Source organism: Sinocyclocheilus anshuiensis, unplaced genomic scaffold, assembly GCF_001515605.1.
Source record: "Sinocyclocheilus anshuiensis isolate Anshui unplaced genomic scaffold, SAMN03320099.WGS_v1.1 scaffold492, whole genome shotgun sequence".
Lineage (NCBI taxonomy): Eukaryota > Metazoa > Chordata > Actinopteri > Cypriniformes > Cyprinidae > Sinocyclocheilus > Sinocyclocheilus anshuiensis.
Genome location: NW_015558605.1, coordinates 276,798 through 299,851, shown reverse-complemented (window position 1 = coordinate 299,851; position 23,054 = coordinate 276,798). Strand labels below are relative to the sequence as shown.

At 37.7% G+C, this 23,054-nt stretch overlaps 2 protein-coding genes across 9 annotated transcripts in view; both read right to left on the bottom strand.

Annotated features, from left to right (window-relative positions):
• The window catches only part of LOC107680186 (gastrula zinc finger protein XlCGF57.1-like), a 398,670-nt gene that overhangs the window by 285,489 nt on the left and 90,127 nt on the right, over window positions 1-23,054 (bottom strand). The gene's annotated exons all lie outside the window — the stretch shown is intronic.
• LOC107680196 (gastrula zinc finger protein XlCGF8.2DB-like) overlaps window positions 1-23,054 on the bottom strand; it is a 163,056-nt gene that overhangs the window by 49,913 nt on the left and 90,089 nt on the right. For 3 of the 7 annotated variants that reach the window (XM_016475986.1, XM_016475991.1, XM_016475990.1), the window contains exons 1-2: window positions 10,391-10,433; window positions 9,137-9,289 (exon numbers count right to left, since the gene is read on the bottom strand). The exons of 1 other annotated variant lie outside the window; for it this stretch is intronic. In XM_016475986.1, the coding sequence (XP_016331472.1) occupies window positions 9,137-9,221 (85 nt within the window). In that variant the 5' untranslated portion in view covers window positions 9,222-9,289; window positions 10,391-10,433. Of the gene's footprint in view, window positions 1-3,299; window positions 4,216-9,136; window positions 9,290-10,390; window positions 10,434-23,054 lie in introns of those variants that run through there. 3 more of the 7 variants (XM_016475992.1, XM_016475988.1, XM_016475987.1) reach the window with 3 other exon arrangements.

Sequence of the window (23,054 nt, the reverse complement as noted above, 5' to 3'; positions counted from 1 at the left end):
GCAAACTTAAGCAGATATTCTTAACCATTCCTATCCAACCGCTAGTCTGCCACGAGCAAGAGGTGGAGAGGAGGTGCACTAAAGTAAAACCCTGCCCTTTTTTCAATATTCTGTTACACTTGGAAATACATCACAACACTGATGTCAGTTGCAACTTCCGGTTCATGGGGACTTGAATATAATACCTTGAAAAATACCAATATTAAAGTTAGAAATTCCCATATGACTACTAATTCATGTATTTTGTCAATAAGATAGAAGTGTTTTGTTGAAAGAAGCTATTTTCTAATCTATTTTGATATGTGATATGATTGAATATTTTTTGAATATTAATTGATTTTTTTATATATATATATATATTTGGAGGGGTTTAGGGTTTACAGTAGTCATGATTAAAAAAAAATAATAATTACCAGTACATTATCTCACTAAATCAGAAAATGCAGTGTAATATTCTTTATTTCATTCAGTTTGTCATTTTATTTGTTTGATCATTATTTATATTATCATTCAGTTACACTGTGGCATTTCGCAGCATGACAGAAGTTTAACTAATATTTTGAACCCAAGTTATCAATATCTAAAAAGTAAAAGAAGATTAAGAAGAAATAAAAGAAGTGGGTATGAAGGTGTTCACTCAGATTTGGCCCACACTCAGCAGCAGTGAACGTTCACTCAGATTTACAGGTGAAGGAGTTCTCTCCAGTGTGAACTCTCATGTGAGTTTTTAGGCTATATTCATGACTAAAACTCTTTCCACATAGCTGACATATAAAACACTTTTCTCCTGACGTCACAGCTCGCCGAAAACATTGTGGTTAAATCTAAGGAAGGAAAATAGATTCAGCGTTTGTTTTAACGGCACAAACCCAACACAAACTAACTTTGGAGCGATTTGGGCAACATGGGGTGGAGAGTGACGTCACACGGTCAAAAAAATTGTGTTTAATATCTCAAACACCAAACCAGCACAAACATTTGTTTTTTGTGGCACAAATCAGCACAAACGAATGGCATAGCTTTGGTGATTATTTCTTTTTATGGGGCGCCAACTTCATGGAGGTACCTTCCAGATGTCATCAGAGGAGTACATTACCAGTACATTCTCTCACTAAGATGAATCAGAAAATGTAGTGTAAAGTTTTTTAATGGTCATATAAATAAAATGACAAGCTGAATGAATTATTTACATTATCATTCAGTTATACAGTGTGGCACTTCACAGCATGACCAAAGTTCAACTACTAGTTTGATTCCAAGTTATCAATATATGAAATGGAATGATGCCTCTATACCAGGGGTATTCAATTAAAGTCCCCAGTGGAGGTCCACGCAATATTATTGGAGCTAAAACAGCAAATAACTTACATTTTAAACAAATAAAAAGGTACTCACCTTTCTTATTAATTGAAATGTTGTTTTCTTCAGTTAAAATAAATACATAGCTCAAAGTTGATCTGTTAAACGTCAATTTTCGTCGTTGAAATCAAAGTATGTGCTCTGTACGGAACATCATTGTAGCCTGTACGGAACACCTTTAACGCTTATCACCTTCCGTACACATGCAGAGGAGGTACTTTTCTCAAAAACTATTGGTCCAAAAGACATCAATCAAAGTGTGGACTGTGCAATGGGTATTCCCCCAGAGACATGCTTGTCTGGCTTTCAACAACGGAGGAGTGGTCGCTGGCGTGCGGTGAAGGGCGAAAAGTGTACGGAACATGGTTAGTCTACGTTACTGGTGAGCTGTCTGAAGCGGCTCAGGGTGTGCGTACAGCCAAACGCGCAGCCTTTCAAACTTTACTTCACTGCACCGTTTAGACAGTGCAACCTCAGGTATGTGTCGCCGCATTCTTGGGTTATGAAGAATAAAGAAGGGAAAAGTTAATCTTCCGAAATGAAGCAGCAATATCTTCTCTTCTCAGGTAAAAGTTATTATAACCGTGTCTAGGGACAAGCTGGCCATCACTCTGCTCTGACCTTATCAGTCCGTTTGTATTCTATTATTTGATTCGCTCTTGTCGCTTATGACAGACCAGCTAATCACGATTATCTTGTTTTCGGAAAAGATTATTTTATTCGCTTATGTCAGAAACAGCAAATCTCTTTTAAAACTGGCTGTTGTTTTTACTTCATTGCATTGTTATAATTCGTAAAAGTTGTACCCGCCAACTGGCAACTGACACTGTTACATAAACTCGCCAACGCTGATTTTTACTCGCATTTGGCGCTTGGCGAGTGTTAATTTTAGGCCCTGTGCATATCCAATCGTTTGTGTGGAGAGTGGAAGCTAAAGCGCGCTTTACAGGGCATGGAGGCGCCAGCACGATCACTTGCATTTTTTTCTTAATAAAAGTGAAAACAACTTAAAATTTGCCATCATTGTGCACTGTAAAGGGTCTACTTTTATTTGTGTGCGCTCACAACAAAACGTTGTGCTTTAAAATAAAGAAACCAAACTGGATGCGCTTTCTGCCATCTCGGTCTTGAACAGGAGGCGCTTCACAATGAACGATTCGATTCGATGAACCGAAACTCAGCAAATAGCTTATTTGCCTCACAGACATGATAAATATATCTGTAGAAAGCTTTGAATTATTTCGTTTTAAAGTTGTAATTTAAAGTCTTCAACAAAACTCTTCAAATAATTAAAAACAAACTCTTTCATTATGTAATCCGTAAAGATGCATTTCTCCCTAAAAAAATTCTAAAATAAAGAAAAATGGGATGGAGAGTAAAGTTTCCATTATATTTAAGAAGAGGTCATGGTAACATTGTTTCTTTTAACGGCACAAATGAACAGGAAACCAGTTTGGAGAGATTTGGACGGCAGGGGGTGGAGAGTGACGTCACTGCCTCAAATTCTGTTTGCTATTTCTAAGAAGGGAAATATATTCGATGTTAATTTCAACGGCACAAATCAGCACTAATCGAGCACAAACGAATGACACCGGTTTTGTGCGATTTAGACAAACTGGGGTGGAGAGTGACGTCACAGCTCGCCGAAAACATTGTGGTTAAATCTAAGGAAGGAAAATAGATATATATATATATATAAACAAATATACAAATGTGTTCTATATTCCTTTTCTATTTAATTACATTATTTATTAAAAAAAATGTTGCTTACAAAATTTCTAAGTTGATTTGGATAAAAGGGTCTGCTAACTGACTAGATGTAAATATAAATGCTTATTACTTGAAACCACAGCAAAGTAGATGGTCAGATGTAGCCTCAAGATAATGTAGATAGAGGTGAAGAATGAAAATAAGAGAAGTGGGTATGAAGGTATACAATCAGATTTGGCCCACACTCAGCAGCAGTGAACGTTCACTCAGATTTACAGGTGAAGGAGTTCTCTCCAGTGTGAACTCTCATGTGAGTTTTTAGGCTATATTCATGACTAAAACTCTTTCCACATAGCTGACATATAAAACAGTTCTCTCCTGAGTGAAGTCTCATGTGGTAACTAAAGTTGTGTTGATGAGTGAAACTCTTTCCACACTGAGTGCAAGTGTAAGGCTTCTCTCCAGTGTGAACTCTCATGTGAATTTTCAGGCTACATTTATGACAAAAACTCTTTCCACATAGATGACATATAAAACGGTTTTCTTCGAAGTGAGTCTTTGTGTGACGATTAAGGCTTACTTTATGTATGAAACTCCTTCCACATTGACCACATATGAACAGTTTCTCTCCGGTGTGACTTCTCGTGTGGTCATTATGAGTATGTTTATGAGCAAAACTCTTCCCGCACTGAGTGCAAGTGTAAGGCTTCTCTCCAGAGTGAATTCTCATGTGGATTGCCAGGTTTTGTTTTTGAGGGAAATTCTTCCCACACTGTTGGCAGGTGAAGGAGCTCTCTCTACTGTGAATTCTCATGTGGAAATTAAAGTTGCCTTTATGTGCAAAACTCTTTCCACACTGAGAGCAAGTATAAGGCTTTTCTCCGGTGTGAACTCTCATGTGGACTGTAAGGCTTCCTTTTTGAGCAAAACTCTTCCCACACTGTTTACAGATGAAATGTCTCTCTCCAGTGTGAACTTTCATGTGGAGCGTAAGGTTTTGTTTTCGATTGAAACTCTTTCCACACTGACGGCAGATAAAAAAACTCTCGTTAGATTCCATCTTTTCTCCAATTTTTAAATCATGATCTTTCTCATTCTGCTCCTTCTCTTCCAAATCCTTCAGCTCTTGACTCTTCTCGATCAGGTCTAGAAGAAAAATACAAAAGCAGTTTAATGCCTGTTTCACACTGCACGCGTAAGCGGAGCATATTTTTTTCAGCGCCCATGTTAACAGATTAGAGTATTCACACCGCACGCAGAGGCGATACTGTGATCATTTCGGCGCCGAGTCTATTTTTTCTGCGTCGCTTACACAGAATAAAAGTCACAGTGCATTGTTCTTGATCAAAATTGACCCGATTAACATGAAAAATACATTTCACCATAAAATCATGTAAGTGATGCGTTTCATGTTTCACAATCACCATATGAAAAAATTAAATGCACGAAAACACATCACTTCCATGAATTTTTGCCCAAACTTCAAAGGTCTGTTAAATTAATAAAACTAGAGGCATTTGTTAGCTTTAATATTGCTTTTTCAATTCAATCATTCAATCCAGTTACACTTTATTGTTGGAATTCTTTCCAAAATTTGTCTTGGCTCTCACAGCGTGTACTGTCTCACATCAATTCACATCGATAATTACTAAACAAACAATAGTTTTAAACCTTAATACAAAACCTTAATACAAAAAACAACAGTATATACATAAACACATGGCTACAGTGCATTCGAATAGTGAGTCCTTTCTATTTTCCAGAGCCCAGAGGCCTATTTGAACCCCCAATTCTGATTTATTAATTTTACAGACTGATACACAAAAGATTTACATAATATAGCCTATTCAATCTAGCATAGGCAAAAATTAATATTCCTCATACAAAATGTGAGAAGGGTCAGACATGATTGTTTCATATACACATCTTGATAACTTGGCTCAAGTTTTTGTGTAAACTACCTATATATAATACAGCATGTTATTTACATGTGTGTGGGACAGAGGGGAGGGGGACACGGTCGCATAAAAAAAAAAAAAAAAAAAAAAAAAAAAAAAAAAAAAATGCCATTAAATTGGCATGTGCAAGCAGGACATTTTTACGGGTCGCAAAAAAAAAAAAAAAAAAAAAAAAAAAAAAAAAAAAAATAGCTTTACGATGCATCCAGCACATCCGAGGCCTGTTTTATAAAAGACACTCAGAAAAGAGGAATAAAATTCTGACTTGAAATGACCTAACAAATCAATCGGGGCTAAAGCGGTTCCATAAACGACAATTTAAATTCATACATTTGATCATTTGATCCATGTTCAGTGAGTCAAGATAACTTGAGGTGCACACTTATTTTTTACTCTTTCCCCACCAAACACGGGATTTTCCGTTATTCATGAGACAACGCTTCCCTGCCAAACACGGAATTTTCCGGGTTTCCGCGTTCTTGCTATTATACACTAGGGGGCGCTATCACACATCTCCTGAATGAGTCTTGAGTGTGCCGATCAAAAACACAGACCAGGAAGACGCAGAATCTCATATGTATGCATATGCATATGAAAAATAATGCGATCATCAACACTAACCGCGTATAAATGAAAACTGCCTAATGTTACAGAGTGAAATGTCAATCCAGGAAGGCCTGTGCAAGCTTTGGGAGTGCTGATGGAATCTACTGCATCTTTGCTTTGATAATATTTCTGAATATGATCCAGATGTAGGCTAGTATTTGATAAAAATGAAATTTTCTCAGCTTTTTGCTCAAAATTTTGCTTTTTTTATTAAACCTACCTACATTCAAGTGTTGATAAATAAAAAAAACAATGCTTAAAGCTAGAAAAAAAATTATTTTGTATTGCATGGTCAGATATTCATATAACAAACTATTCTGGGGGCATGAAATTTTAGTGAAAATCAGCAAAAACGCTGGCAGTGGCTGGCAACTTTTTTTCAAAAATGCTGGCGGGGAAAGAGTTAAGCAGCCCTTAATGTTGATCATGGATCAAATCAATCCACCATGGCAAACAGCAAATATATTTGTGCTGTTTAATGCATTTGTGACGTTGTGTTTTAACTGACGTCACAGGTATATTCTCCATCTGCAAATGTTAGAAAGTCATCCAAATATTTCCATTTTGCTGTCAGGAGTGGGCAAGGCTTATGCGAGTGAACGTGAGCTAAACAGACGGAACGCAATAGAATAGTAGTGCATCAATGTGTTTCTATTGGTCAGTGTTAGAGGAACTCAGCTTAGCCTGACAGTTAACCTGCCTCAGACCAGTGCTGCATTTCCCAAAAACATCGTAAGCCTAAGTACATCGTAGACCCATTGCCACCAATGGATCTACGATCAACTTAGGCTTACGATGCTTTTGGGAAACGCAGCCCAGGTTAGTTTCCCAGCATAAGTTGCCACAGTGAATGAACTTGATTTATGTTCAATTTGCTTTATGGAACCAAATCATTTGACAATGAGTCCAATTAACTGAAATAAGCCTGGTTTATTTGGTAAACTAGTTTTGTGAAACAGGCCTCTGGTCGTCAGCTTCAATCTTTCTTAAGATCAAGTTATGACTATACTCCTTCATCGTTGTCCCAACCACAATCTATACATGCGAAATGTGGAAGCTAACAGCGAACACTGTCCGGAGGATAAACACATTCCACCAGCGATGTCTCCGGCGCATTCTCAAGATCCGGTATATTGACCGCATAACCAAAGAAAAAGTGTTGCAGCGGGGAAATTCCAACAGCCTTCAAGTTACAATCACACAGCGACGACTCGGGCTAGCCGGGCATATTCTACGATTGCAATGACAATGCATTGGTGCCCAAACGTGGCCGACCCTGCACCACCTGGCGCCAAAACTTTACCAACAATCTTTCGATAACGATGGGGAGACCTCGTCACCCCGTTGTACCCAACAGCACGGGAGTAAGTCAAATCTATCGAACTGCTACCACGTGTAAATAATTATGCGTTTCATCAAACACAAGTATAGAGTGCCACAGGGCTTAGTATTAGCCCACAGTCCTCTGCCTTCCTCCTTTTATACTCTTTCCCTGGCGGATATTATTATTAGATTTCACTGCTATGACACTGTCTTGGAAAGAGAATTATACATAGGAAAACCTTAAAGACATTGTTCTAAACAAGAACTTGAAGAACTCATGAGAGGGGCATACACTGGCCACCTCTGACAGCATCAGCCAATCAAAATGCAGGATCTGAAAGGCACCAATTCGCAGACCCCTCCTTCTCAAGAAAGATTAAATAGGTTATCTCTAAAACAAAGAAGTGTTGCTCCAAGGTTCCAAGTTACTCTAAACTCTCAGCCAGCGGTTCCCAACTCTAGTGCTTGAGGTCCAATTTCCTGCAGAATTTAGCTCCAACCCTAATCGAACACACTTGAACAAACTAATCAAGGCCATCAGAATTAATAGAAAGTTACTGGCAGGTGAGTTTGCACCGCTCTGACTCAGCACATGACCAGGTGTAACATGTGTTGTCAGTATCATGATTATCTATTTTGCATTAGATTTTGTATAGCTGTATACTCCTTTTATTCCACTGTTGTTGTTTTTCTTGTTTTGACAATACAGTAAGAGGCTCTACAAGTTAACAGTATCTCAAAAATCCTTCAGATTGGTCAATCCCTTTAAAGGGGTCATAGGATGCCCATTTTCCACAAGTTGATATGACTCTTTAGGGTCTTAATGAAAAGTTTATCACATATTTTGGTTAAAATTTCTCAATAGTAGTGTAAAACAACACCCTTTTTACCTTGTCAAAATCAGTTCTTTTCACTGCAACCTGTTTAGGCGCATGTCCCTTTAAATGCTAATGAGCTCTGCTCACCCCACCCCGTGAGGCCAGCAGGGGATGCTCACCCTGTGGTCTGTGTGGGTCCTAATGTCCCAGTATAGTGATGGGGACACTATACTGTCAAAAAGCACCGTCTTTCGGATGAGACATTAAACCGAGGTCCTGACTCTCTGTGGTCATTAAAAATCCCTTGACACTTCTCGTAAAGAGGAGGGGTGTAACCCCGGTGTCATTCCCTCCACTGGCCCTTGTCAATCATGGCCTCCTAATAATCCCCATCCACTTGATTGGCTCTATGACTCTCTCTCCTCTCCACCTGTAGCTGGTGTGTGGTGACCACATTGGCGTCGTTGTACTGTGGCTGCTGTTATCATCCAGGTGGATGCAGCACACTGGTGGTGGTTGAGGAGAGACCCCCATATGATTGTAAAGTGCTTTGGGTGTACAACAATACACAATAAAGCGCTATATAAATGCCTTATTCATTCATTCATTCTGGAGGTGAAGCTGGATCACGAATGATTTGCACGAACAGACGCATTTAAGCAGATCAAGATCATTCCCTTCAAAAACAAACATAATCCGCTGCATCTTCAGCGGCTCAGACGTCAGGAGTGACGACTGCTGTGTTCATTATTACATCCAACAACAAACACCTCAATCAACTTCAACCACTTAGGAGCCACTCTTGTCTACGTTCCTGCTCCGGCGTTGAAACAATCACGGTCGGACTGTTCACAGCTCACTCAGGGAGGGACTAAGGTAAAACTGCCGTGTCAATCAAATATGTGACGGGACAGCCCTGAACAAACCAAGCAAAATCATCTACATCTTGAGTATCTTTCCACAGAATCACTGGTTTTGAGGATGAGAAGACAAAAATCACTTCATGACAACAAATCAGTCACTTTTTTTAGTTGCATAGTCAAGTGATGAACATGAATGGCTGTCATTGTTTTCAGTTCAGAAGTTGATATTGGGCAGTTAATGAGGTTCATATGTATTTATGTTCTTAAGTTATTTTTGTAATGCATGACATAACATAGATGTAGGACCTTCTCAGCTTCTCTTGAAGGCAGCATTAGTATTTGTCTGGTCATGTGATCTCAACATGTTTTTATACACGAGGCTCCATGTCAAATAAAACCACTTAAATTTGGACAATCAGTCACAAGACATTCTTCAAAAATATAGACTGAATATAGAGACTGACATTTTAATAACAATCAAATGAGAATGAAAACCAACCTGTTTGTTCCTCGGTATCTTCTTGTTTCAGACTGAATACTTCTTCAATCCTGAAGTCTTCACTCTCCTCTTTAATGAACGCCATCTTTATAATCGTGTGTCACGTGGATCTCAGCTGCTTCACCGGGAGTTTTTTTCCTGTGTGGTTCGATACTGTCATGATTAAAATGAGAAAAACTAAACAAAGAAAAATAGATCCAAACTAAATGAGTTTAGCTCCCTTGTCGAGTCGTCAGTGCACTGCTAATGCAGTCAGTCTCAGTGATAGTTAATGGCCTTAAATAAACTAATGAGAAAAAATATATACAAACACTTCATACACATCTGTTGAGATACTAAATGATCAGTAGATTGCAGTCATTAGATTACACTTTAATTACTTTATTTGCAGTTGGTTATAAAAATAGTTTGTAGTTCTTGTTGCATTTACAGTTTTGAGCAGCAGTTGTCGTAAGCATGAGTTTATCTGAGTGCTTTAATCAGTGTTTAAAGGGGTCATATGATGCTGCTAAAAAGAACATTATTTTGTGTATTTGGTGTAATGAAATGTGTTTATGCGGTTTAAGGTTCAAAACACATTATTTTCCACATACTGTACATTATTGTTTCTCCTCTATGCCCCGCCTTTCTTGACTCTTAACTTTTATAAAGAATATCTCTTTGGATTTGAGACATTAGTCTTTGCAACTTTACAGATCTTCTTTATGCACCAAGAGCTTGTAACACTCCAAAGAGAAAGGAACAATTGAAATCGCATCATATGACCCCTTTAATCCATCAAGCAGCTTCAAAAAGCTCAGTTTCTCCATTATTACTTTTTAAATTGAATTTCAAAGTTACAATCAGTTCTCAAAACCTTTTTTTAAGTTTTGTAAAACTATTAATTGTTTCAGGGCTACTCTGAATTAAATGTTAATGATCAGAAATGTAAACATCTCCCGCCAGAAGAGAGAAGAACAGAGAAACATATAAATGTATAATTCAGAAAGAGCAACTGTAATCTATTTTCAGATGAAAACGCTCTAATGTTTCTTTCAGGTGATTCTGCATCACTCTCTAGTTTCATGTGTTTTCTATTAAATTATTCACGAGAGAAACGAGAAGTCAGCTTGTCTGTAACTCAAGTTACTGATGCGCTATATTCTCACAACTAACGTACATTAACGTCAGATAAATCACTAGTCTTACGTTAAACAATAAGTAAGCCATGTACATCGTTAGCGTTGACTTAAACTTTGAAAGGAATAAACAAACCTTCCTTCAGCCGAATCACAGACGCAGCCTTATGACGTCACACCACCGCACCAAAATAAAAGTCCTGTTCAAACACCAATGCTGAATGTCAGACGTGCTGGAATATTTACACAACAAAAGTAAACCATTCAAACAATAAAACATGTATTCAGAGTTTTATTCTTTTTTAAATACATGTTTAAAGACACGTTGTCTAGTTGTGCTCTGAAAATAACTGCTAAAGAAAGATTGTGCAGCACATCTAATAGTATTTAATTCATGATTTTGTCTAAAAGGCAAAACTGTAATCTGTATCAGCTTTGTCAATAAAACTAAATCTTTGTTAGGGCCACATATTATTCAAAAATAAACAACTGCAACAATAAATAGGTAATGAGTTATTAGTTTTACAAAATTTAAAAAAATTATATAAGTGAATCCACTTATTACTTAAATTCAGTTATTAATGCAGTACTTATATTATAGTGTTTCTAATCATATATGGCACTTTTTTAATAATATGACAGTATTTTTAATAATATTAAATTAAATATTAAATATCTCCATGTGTACGTATAAACTATTTATATACTATTTTCTTTTTTCAACAAATTACCTTTTTTTTTTTTGCTGCACAGTTGGTTTATGTTGTTTTCTCCTGAGCATGTGTACCACTTCATCACAATGACAGCTAAAACTTGTATCACAGTATGCTGTACTGAATTGCATTGAAAGATTGAACTATTGTTGCTTTTTATATAGTTTTAGGGTGTGTTCACACTTGTAGTTCGGTTCGTTTGGTTCATTTGGTCCGGATCAAAAAGAAAAAAAGATACATTTGGTCCTGGTCCGCTTAGCGTTCACACTGGCATTTTTGACAGCGAACCTAAAGATACCAAACCTAAAGGCATAGAGATACATTCACAGCCTGATTGGTCGGGTTGAATGACGTATTCGTGAGGGAACTTACCGAACACCCAAACAAAAGGTGCGTTAGACTTAAAGCGGCGCTGCAGGTGTATGATATCAAAGCACCCATTAACCGATCGCGCCGCTTTAAGTCAAACACACTTAAAGCAGCATTATGTAACTTTTTCCGTGTTCAAAATTTTCTAAATGTACATCATGAATTCATCTTCCAAACCACGTTTTTGTCTTATTCCGAATCACTACGGTACACTTATAATAAGTACTTATATTTGGACTATTGTAGCCTGGTCGGGTCGTCACCGCTGCGGAGTAACACATACCTGCGTGAATCGCCAGAGACATAAACTTAGAGAAGTAGATCCGGTTAGAATGTTCTTCAGCGGGATGTGTGCTGTTCTGTTTATTAACCACTAGAGCACCAAAAGTTACATAGTGCAGGCCTCGTGGGCAGCGCGCTGACATGTAGCACCTTTGCCTTGCGCTTCGGGCGTCCCGAGTTCAAGTCCCGGCTCGTGGACCTTTCCCGATCCCACCCCCCCTCGCTCTCTATCTCACCCACTTCGCTTCCTGTCGACCTACTGTCCTATCGAAATAAAAGGCATAAAACGCCAAAAAATAAATCTTAAAAAAAAAAGTTACATAGTGCTGCTTTAATGCCGTCTGCTGGACTAAGCACACTCATTGTTGTGTGTACATATAATTTTATTTTCACCACCTGCAAACTCACAAGGAGCTCATAAAAGGCACTTTACCTCCTCGTTGCTCCACGTCTGCCCTCTGCTCATTTTGTTTTGGTTTTACACCGCTCGTTCCGTGTCGTCAAATCATGTCGCATAGCGTCGCATCTTGTCATTACTTCCTGTTTTTGGTTAGTTTAGAAGTATTTGGTCCGTGTTGCGTTCATATTTCATTCGAACCGCACCAGAGTTCGTTTGGAAGTGGACCGAGACCCATCTTTTCAGCGGTCTCGGTTCGCTTGTTTGGTGCGTACCAGGGTTCGGATAGCAGCGTTCACACTTACTCAAATGAACCGCACTAACAGAGCAATCGCACCAGAGTTCGTATTAATCGAACCAGACATGACAAGTGTGAACACACCCTTAGTTACTTTTTAAAAACCAACTTTTAAAAAGTAAAATGAAAAGAAAAAAATCTTGAACAGTTAAGAAACTAAATGAACAATTAAATTATTTCACAAATAAATTATGATTTATAGACAGCTAAATATCCAAAATATATTTATAATAGAACATTTATTGATTAAAACACAGGGGTGGACAGTAACAAAGTATTTTAATTCAAGTTTTTTCATTCAATTCAAGTTTATTTGTACAGCGCTTTTCCGATACAAAACTAGTAAAGTAAATAAAGTCCATTTTGATTTCATGCGGACTTTAATGAATTGATGCTTTCAATATTTTCACACATTTTAAGCATTCAGTGTTTTGTGTTCACATTTTCAAAGATGTATAGATATAAGTAAAAGCTCACATTCTATGAGTTTTTGATTTTTATTTGCGAGTCGATCTAATATAAACCTTAACCTTTTCATTCGTTTATCTATCATAAGAACAAACTAACAAAGAAATAGATGAATACACATATACAAATAAAAGAAATCAAGTATAAAAATATATGAATAAAACAAGAATAAACTGATTCAGAAGTAAGTATACAGATGTTAGTGTAAGCAACAACAAAAAAACATTCCAACTTAGTTGAACTGTAGTTGGTTTCAGTCTGTTTACACCAATGTAATAAGCTTTAAGTGGCAGTTTACAGGTGATTTGAAGACAGCAGCATAATGAATGAGGTGAAAACAGGAACTATTAACATGAAATCAGCACTTCTGAAAAGCTTTACATGATCATCAGCAGAGATTTCACTGTATTCACACTTTATTTCATTGTTTATAAACAGCATTTGAATCAAGACATGCTAAAAGTGTATGAAACTACTCTATACTTTATTATTATTTCTAACAATATGAGACATAAAAATGTGTCAAAACAAATGACCATGGTTACAGTATTTTTCTGCCTACTTTATGTGTGGGAGACCGTAATTAACCCTAACAAGGGCAAGACCATAAAGAAACAACAGAAAAATAATGTATTGCTATTTTCCATCCTATTGTGACTCAAATAATACAATTTTATGATTTGTATTTAATTTTTTTTTTTTCAAAACTTATTTTTCAGGATACGTCGTCCCTTTTGTGGGTATAAATTCACAAAAAACAGAAAACTTGTTACAATATTTTAAACTATCGTAAAACATTTTCCCCATAACGTACAGCTTTTACAACACAGGGGAAGCTAAGGATGTTGATGCATCAGCTAATGAGTTATTATAGAAAATAAAAAACATTTTCTCATTTACTTGTCATAGCACAAAATGTACTTACAAAATATCAAAAATGACTTTTGATATAATTCTTATTTGTATTTATATAAGTGTTGTTAATTTACAGGTCATTAATATAATGTACTAAATCAACTATTCTATTTAAAATTGTGTTTTGACAATTTTTTGACAATTTTAAATTTAACAACCAATAGCAGCCAGAAAGGTACATTTATTCCATTACGTATATGCAGGCATATGAATATTTACATATTAGCTACACATCCAAACTGAATGATTTCACAATCAAAAATTTAAATGCGGGGCAGAGGGTTTATGCAGGCAGAAAAGTCACAGTTATCTTACCATTCTCTGAAATCAATGTGTACAGAATGTTTGTAGGTGCATGATTGTCTATTTTACGATCTTGTTTCTGACACGTCGTGTGTACTTGAAAAGAAGACTGACAATAATACGTAAAGGCCATACTTCAAAAAATACACTTGGACATTCCAATCCATTTATTGTCTCCTTTTTGATTCAAAAATTCAAACAGCTACAAACAATAAAGACATTTTTAAAAAGCGTCTAACTACTAAGTCCATCACAACGGCCAAAAAGTTAGTTTGACCTTCTTCATGCCCAGTCACGATGCCGATTCAACAACATAAATATCTTTTGCGCTCTCTAGTGGCTCGAAAGAAAACTACACAACTGAAAATGGCTCCTACAACATAATGCATCTCTTGAACCTGAGTTTTACCTGTTTTAATAATAATCACTCACTGAATAAGATTTTATAAAGTTAAGATGGTGATTTAAAATTGTTATTTTAATCATGTTTTTTTTTTGCATGTCAATACTTGCATTTTTTCCCCTTGTTTACATTTTCTGCCATAAATTAAACTCGCAACTACAGGACACCAGCAGTGCTAATGACATTATAATACCTAAACATTCGTCCAGTGCTGTAATACACAGAGAAAACAGTCATTAGTGTAATCTGAATATAATACAGTTTAAACTTATTTTAAAAAGAGTCATGCTCATGAAAGGTTATAAGGTTTCTCTCAACTGTAATATCTCTAGTGCAGCTTTAGTTCAGTATCTGGAGTTAAAGTTGTCCCACAATCAAAACATGTAACCTTTCACACCTTTGTCTTTTCTGGTGACCGTATAGAAACCCAGAAGCAAAGACCAGGAGACCTGGGCATATCTTCAGGGAGTCGCTGAAAATGAGTGTTTGAGTTACAAATAATTATTAAAAAAATATAATTTCCCTGCAGCCGGTGACCCCCTCCCCAGTGTCAGTCCCTTGAAGCCCATGTGTTCATGTGCCCCTGCTCTAATGCAGTGCATGTGTCATTCATACTCAAAACTGGAGGGTGCTCTTTCGCAGAAACTAAAAAATAGACTCATAGAAGTAATAACTTGACCTTCCAGGAAATCCCTAACATGGACAAAGGCATCCAGCTATTGCTGTAGCTAAGCTGAATTTAAAAAACATTAAGACCAGTAGCGGCTGGTGGACAAATGTCTAGGTAGGGCGCCACATCGAAAAAGACAAAAAGTGGGTAGTTCCACAATTCGTTCTGGTACTATGAAAAGGTTCCCGCGGTGCGAAAGGCCCTAATTTTAACATACACCACGGTATGATTTATCCCAGTATAACAAAAAGAAAAGTATTAAGACTTGAAACATTGTAAATAAAGGTAATTGTTTTACCAAGTTCAAGATTGAGGATGTTTACTACAAAACTATTTTCTGCAAGCTTTTTTCCAGATAAATTAAAACATTTTTTAATTTTCATAATTCACAAATTATGTATATAGTGCAACAGCAAAAACTGTGAAGTAAATTGATTTTTCCAAGTGGAAAAGACACTGATTTCGTGGAATGACCCCAACGCAAACTCCTATGAAAACGCACTTCTTCAGCGAGTGTCCATTATAAATCACTTGCCAGACATACAACCATACTGAAATGTGCTTGTGCAAAAAGCTATCAGAGAGTGCACAAATACGGTCTGTTAATTTGCACACTAATAATAACAGAATCGCATGTCTAATATTGTACGATTGCTGTGTCATTGTAATCATCTTTATTTATATTACATTATAATCGTCATCCATCAAAACTTTACTGGTAAGATGATTTGCTTTTTTTAGCCCATACAGACTAGTCCTGACTTTATATTTCTTATTAATAGAGGTATGTTTGTTCCCACCAATCTCTGCACAAGTTAAGTTTACTTATAATGATGAAAGCATGTCAGTGCTTTTGGTGCCCAAATGCTGGCGGGTATGAATAATTCACAAAATGAATTGAAGATGCTTCATGAAGTGTGGTGTCAATGTGTACTTTTAAGTCTTTGGTCTGTGACCTATTAAAGGAAGAGTCAAAATACAAATGTTCTAAATATTAGTTTAAAGTTTGTTATTGTAATACTGTGACAACCTAAGGCTGCTCATCTTGGCCAGGTCCCTTCTTGAAAAGAGATTCTAAATCTCAGAAATCAAATTTTTAAACTTTGTTCTGGTTAAATAAAGGACAAAAAAGTTAAATAAAATAAAATATAAAGGACAACAAAAAAAGTGTACGAGTTTTCTCATCTCTTAAACTGACTTGAACGCACCTGACGTCGTAATTATGACTTGTCAACTCATAAGTACGAACGTCCCAGGAGGACTTGAACGCAGCATTCGATTAAATCACCATTGGTAGAGCAATTTATTGTAATGCTTTTTTCCTCAGTTGGTCAGAACAAGCGTGGCAGACTTGTTACTTGTTCAGATGATAATATCCGGTGAAAATGCTTATTCGAGTCATATATTCCAAGACATAGGCTAGAATCTGTGAGTGCAAAGTACAGTATCCACACCGGTGCGGTGACTGACTGCCACACATACTCCTCAAAACATTAGATTAATCTGCGCTGGAGCTGTGCCGACTCACAACCCACGCAAGGAAGATAATTCCACACACAGCTGCAATTCCAGGTTTTCAAACAGAGATGGCGACAAAGAGGCAAAACTTACGGACTGCAGCTTTAAATACACAAGCAAATGAGGATAATAAACTAGACTCATGTGAACAGAATGACACAATCAAGGGGAGACAGAAACCAGGTCAAGGGACACGTGGGATGAATGAAAACAAACTCAAAGTCCAAGTGATGGTGACAGCATGATGTCGCACTGTATTAGGGATGGAACGATTACCGGTTTGATGATAAATCATTATAAAATTCCCCCACGGTTAGGTATACCATTTCATATTTAAATTATAATTCAAATCGATTTGATTACCGTGATTTGAACAATTGAGGAGAAATACTGTCCAGCATAAAGCACAGTTTTAAGGCAAAAAATTTACAGAATTTGCCCTTCTGTAAATTTTGACCAGTTGATGGAAAAACAAGCTCATGTGGATGCTACACATTTAAACAATTAGGATTAATTTAGTACTTAAGAAGTGAAACCAGGTCAAGGGACACGTGGGATGAATGAAAACAAACTCAAAGTCCAAGTGATGGTGACAGCATGATGTCGCACTGTATTAGGGATGGAACGATTACCGGTTTGATGATAAATCATTATAAAATTCCCCCACGGTTAGGTATACCATTTCATATTTAAATTATAATTCAAATCGATTTGATTACCGTGATTTGAACAATTGAGGAGAAATACTGTCCAGCATAAAGCACAGTTTTAAGGCAAAAAATTTACAGAATTTGCCCTTCTGTAAATTTTGACCAGTTGATGGAAAAACAAGCTCATGTGGATGCTACACATTTAGGATTAATTTAGTACTTAAGAAGTACTAAAGAATAACTTTAGTATATTAAGATAATTTTTGCACTAATAACAGAACCTTTATGTAATTTTTCAAAACTCTAGACACATAAGTTCAAGTTTATTGTCATTGTACAAGAAGTGCAATGAAAAATCTGCTGTGCAGTACCTGAATACTTTCATACACACACCCATAAAAATAAATAATTAAAAGACATCACTTATGTAATAAATAAATGAATGATAAAAACACAATGTATCAATAGTTAAAAGGGAAATGCTCGTGTGGCAACAAAGCAAAAGTGCTTGTTCAGTTCGATTATTGCTCTGGGATAAAAACGTAAAAACTTCAAGTCTCTCAGTCTTAAAGTGCGGGCCTTCAGTGCACTGTAGATTTTTCCCGAGGGCAACAGAGCAAACAGGTGGTGACAAGGATGTGTTTTATCCTGACTGATGATATTGGCTCTGCGAAGGCAATAGATGTGTAGATCGCCAGAAATTTGAAATACGAGACCCTCTCCACTTCTTCTCCCATGATGGTTAAGGGAGTGTGGTCCTCACGGTGCCTCCTGAAGTCAATGATGAGTTCCTTGGTCTTTTTGGTATTTCCTTGGTATTTCATTATTTGTTATTAGTCCCACAACTGTTGTATCGTCAGCAAATTTGATTATTGTATTTGTGGGGTAGATGGCAGTGCAGTCAGTTGTGTATAGTGAATAAAGAAGAGGACTCAGCACACAACCCTGTGGCACCCCTGTGCTGAGGGTCAGGCTGGTGGATATGTGTGTGCCAAGTTTCACGGTTTGTGGACGGTTTGAGAGAAAGTCCTTTATCCATCTACACAGGGTGTTGTTAAGACCTAAGCCAAACAATTTCGTGACCAGTCTACTGGGGACAATGGTATTAAATGCTGAGCTATAATCAATAAATAGCATTCTGACATGTCTCTTTCTGGTCGATATGTGTTAGTACTGTGTGGAGAGTAGTGGCAATGGCGTCTTCAGTGGATCTGTGTGTTCTATAGGCATACTGATGCTGGTCAAGATGAGCAGGTAGGGTGGATTTAATGCGCTTTAAAACCAGTCTTTCAAAGCATTTTGTGACAACAGGAGTAAGTTCTACAGGCCTGTGGTCATTTAGACAAGAGATGTTACTCTGTTTAGGCACAGGTATAATAATTGCTGATTTCAAGCAGGGGGGGACAGTAGCTTCAGACAGTGATAAATTAAAGATGTCTGTGAATACCTGCGAGAGTTGGTGGGCGCAGTCTCTTATCACTCTCCCCGGGATCCCATCTGGGTCCCCAGCTTTCCTCGCATTCACCGAGCTGAAGACTTGTCTCACCTCGTGTGTCTGTATGTACAGCAGGGGGTCCGTAGCCTCCAGTGGTGTCCTCCCCAGTTGTTTCAAAGCGTGCAAAAAAGTTGTTCAGCTCCTCCACCAGGGTGGTGTCACTGTTAGCAGTTGGTTGCCGATTCCCCCTATAGGTGGTAATATGCTGGATGCCTTGCCACATACGCACTGGGTCTCTGTTAGAGATTTTATTAGAGTCTGGTCTTATTAGAGGGTGATAGAGCTGGAAGCTGATGAAAACCACTCATATTTTTGGATGAGGCAGGCTTTAACTGGGCCATGACATGGAGGAGAGGTTGAGAGCGGCCCAGAACGATGTTCGCTGGGGGGCCTGACCACCCCCCAATGAATGTGATTTTGAGGGGGCCCCATAGCAAAACCAGTGCAATGGGCCCAGAATTCCTAGCAACAGCACTGAGTGCAATCATGTTTTCAGGCCCATCAGTGTATCACCTTGTATTTAACCCTATACTCCCTTTTCCTTACTGTAACCAGACTGAATCATTTTTCTCCACATGGAGGTGGAAGGTTCACAATAGGCCCCCTTACAAACAAGTCACTCTTCTCCAGGCTATAGATGATGCATGCAATAACATCACAGGAGGAGACCAATGTCAGGCCTGGATTTGTCATGACAGAAGATTTTTTCCAAGATGTTTAGTGAATGAAAACATCCATTATGATGTGGTTGAGAACCTGTGGCCAAATCCACAAGACAGGGTTGATAAAAACATAGACGTGCAGTGAGGAACACTCCAGGTGACATTTTACTGTTTTTTCTTATCTAAAGTTTTTCAAAAACCTGTTGCGAGTTTATTATTTCATCAATAATTTTCAGATTTTGTTCAATGATTCCAGTGTCTGTACTTTTCTCTCTAGTCTATTACAATGATGTATGAATGCGTAGAACCATAATGAAAGCTGCATCACGTGTTTTGTACTAGTATATTTAATGATTGTACTAACAACTACACAGTGAAACTATGGGTATCTTGTGTGTGGGTGACCTAAAGTAATGTTCCTATGATATATCATAGGTTCCTATAATATTTTTGAACCAATGCTTCTTTTTAAAGATATGAACGCGACATGCAAAGTTTGGAACATTGGACAGCCTGTGTTACAAATAATGACTGTTTTGAGTTTTGAAAAATGATATCAAGGTTCTGAAATTGGTGCCAAAATGATTATTAAAAACTGTAAGAACATCTAAGTGTACTCAAATGTGCTATTTTGAGACGCCGTGAAAATGAACTAAGATGTGCTTTTAACATACTATCTCTGTATTAAAAAAATGTATTTAGTTATCACTTGTAGTACACTTGAACCCACTAGTGTATGAAAGATGCATTCCCTTTTCACTAATATTCTCTGGGTCTCAATCAGGCTCAAATTGATAAGCAATATTGACGACGCCATTGTTTACAATACAACCGGAGCACATGCCGCTGAGGTGAGGGGCGGGACGCTTCTGGACTGCACTAGGCAGTTTAGCGAATCACAACACACTGGGCCAGCGAACCAATCTGAGCCCATTGTGTATTTCTGAGGGAGGGGCTTCATAAAACCAATAAATCCTCAGAGCGTTCAAAGAAGGGACAGAGTGGTGTGGAATAAAGGTAAATTATGTGAAAAAATTTTTTTTTTTTTTAAACCAAGCATTAACATGTTAGACTGCACCTCAAACACAATCAAGCCTAGAAAAAAAGCAGTCAAAAACCCTTTAAAATACAGACAGTTTCTGTTCGGACTTTCTTGTCGTTTGAGGTACAGTGTGTGGTATTAGTCTGATTGTATGCTATTATTGCCATTGTGAAGAAGCCTGTAGGCTTTTATTCTCGTTTCATAAACTTACTTAATACATCTCAGTTTAGTGAAAGTTATCTAACTAATGCTGTTGAAACATATCTTGACTGCTACAATCTCTTCCTGTGGCCCTGACAATTTAATTTCTCTCTTTTATACAGTTTGCTCTAATATTTTAGATTCCATTCAGACAGGCTTGTCATAATGCGGAGAGGAGATGAAAGCATGATCGTTTTACTGTGTCCTTTGAGATCTTTAAAGAGTGTCAGTTTTTAGAGTGCTGCAATGTCAGCTAGAAAAAAAACAATTTCTGTTCTAATTACTAAACACTGTAATAGACCTAGAATTTCATTCTCCACAATAAATTGAGTAATTAATCTGAGTTGCCAATTTTATGGGGAGCCCTCGGCTAAAATTTCCTAGATTTATTTATTTGCTAATAAAGTCCATCCCTGACAATTTAATTTCTCTCTTTTATACAGTTTGCTCTAATATTTTAGATTCCATTCAGACAGGCTTGTCATAATGCGGAGAGGAGATGAAAGCATGATCGTTTTAATGTGTCCTTTGAGATCTTTAAAGAGTGTCAGTTTTTAGAGTGCTGCAATGTCAGCTAGAAAAAAAACAATTTCTGTTCTAATTACTAAACACTGTAATAGACCTAGAATTTCATTCTCCACAATAAATTGAGTAATTAATCAGAGTTGCCAATTTTATGGGGAGCCCTCGGCTAAAATTTCCTAGATTTATTTATTTGCTAATAAAGTGATAGCCATTCGTCCATCTTTCACGCCATAGCTCTCAGATCTCTCTTTCAATTCGCTGGCTAGTCCGTTTTTCTTTCATCATTTTCAACATGTCTCTTTAATGGAATTCTGTGATCTGGTTAACAGCCAGAGATGCTAAAAGCAGCCTTTCTTGTAATTGGCCCCAGTATTCAAGTGTTGATTAACCTTTTTACTGGTAAGTTTAGAACATCTCACATCTGTTCAAATCATAATAAACATGTCATGATGTTTCCTTTTCATGCCAAATAATCATAAAGGTGTTGCAGCTTGTGCGCAATTACACCATATCCACAGCACCCATTTTCTTCTTGTAGTCCAGCATGCATTGGGGTTTCATTTTTTCATCTCCAGTGGTGTGGTCCATCTTTCCAGAGGGTGACATCTCTGCTGAGTGGACCGTTGTCAGCATGTGGACATCGCATTTGTCATGGCTCTTCACTTGCCAGCATTTCTTTGCAACTTTTAAAGTCTGCCTCCCCACTGGGCATCTTGTCTCGGAAGCGTGACATGCCCTTTCTGTTGGCCCTCACGGTGCCACAAGCCCCAGTTTTGGCTCTCAGCAGGCAATGGAAAAGAGAAGGACTGGTGTACCAGTTGTCCACATACGGTGTATGCCCTCTCCCCAGATTTGGCTCCAGCAGTGTCTGCACTACTGACCCAGACAAGTCCTGGAGTGTGTGATGTCTGTGCTGGAGCCAGTGTTCACTATCACATTGATGACGTACCCAGTCAGAACCTCGCACAGCATGAAGAGCTTGATCCCAAACCTCTTCTTCTTTGATGGATGAGTATACCTGTTGCGCTCTAGCACCACTTGCTCCACAAGTTGCTCACTCATAAATAATCTGAAACATTCTGCCTCAGAAGGATTTGTCAGACTACTCTTGAACACTTTTGGTAGTGTTGTCAAAATCAAGGTCTAGTGGAGAGATTGGATTGGGCGTCCAGGTTGGAAGTCTTCCACAACAGCGCCCTCACTGGCAGGGATCGTTGACGCATTTGAACAGTTTTCTGGGAGGTGAGCGTCCTCGTCAGTCTGACAGGTGTCTATCACTGCTGCTGCCGGATTCAGTGTTTGAGTCAAAAAGAAGGTCCAAAATATCATCACAAGCAAGTTTTCTTTCCATGTTCACTCTGAGATAATGTGGCCAGCTCAAACCCCGCCAAACTTTCCCGCAAAAAAAGCATCCCTGCGAACTCTCTCATAATGCATAGTGATGTTATTTAGCTGTCAAGTAGGAAGCCATGTTTGTTTATACACTATAGTAATATAGACCATGTGCCATTTATACAGTAGTCAACATTTGAAGTGGATCAAAAAAGTTTAAAGTTGTCCTAAGACATGAACGCATTTTGGTTTTAGGACAACTTTGATGAAAAGTTTTGATCCACTTCTAATGTTGACTACTGTATATTGTGATTACATGCCCTCTAAACTTTTCTCTTGGTGCTTCTGTGATAGTGTATGTGACGTAAAATAAGCTCATCAAGTGCCTGTAAACACTGTGTTGAGTAGCTAGCTGTGCCAATATGAATGACAGCCAATATGATTTATCCAGCTCGCCTCTCTGTGTTGGCACAAGAGGATGATTTGAAATTTTGAATCTGGCAGTTGTGACATCACTGAACATTTTAAATCCCATACATGGAACCATACTCCAAGGG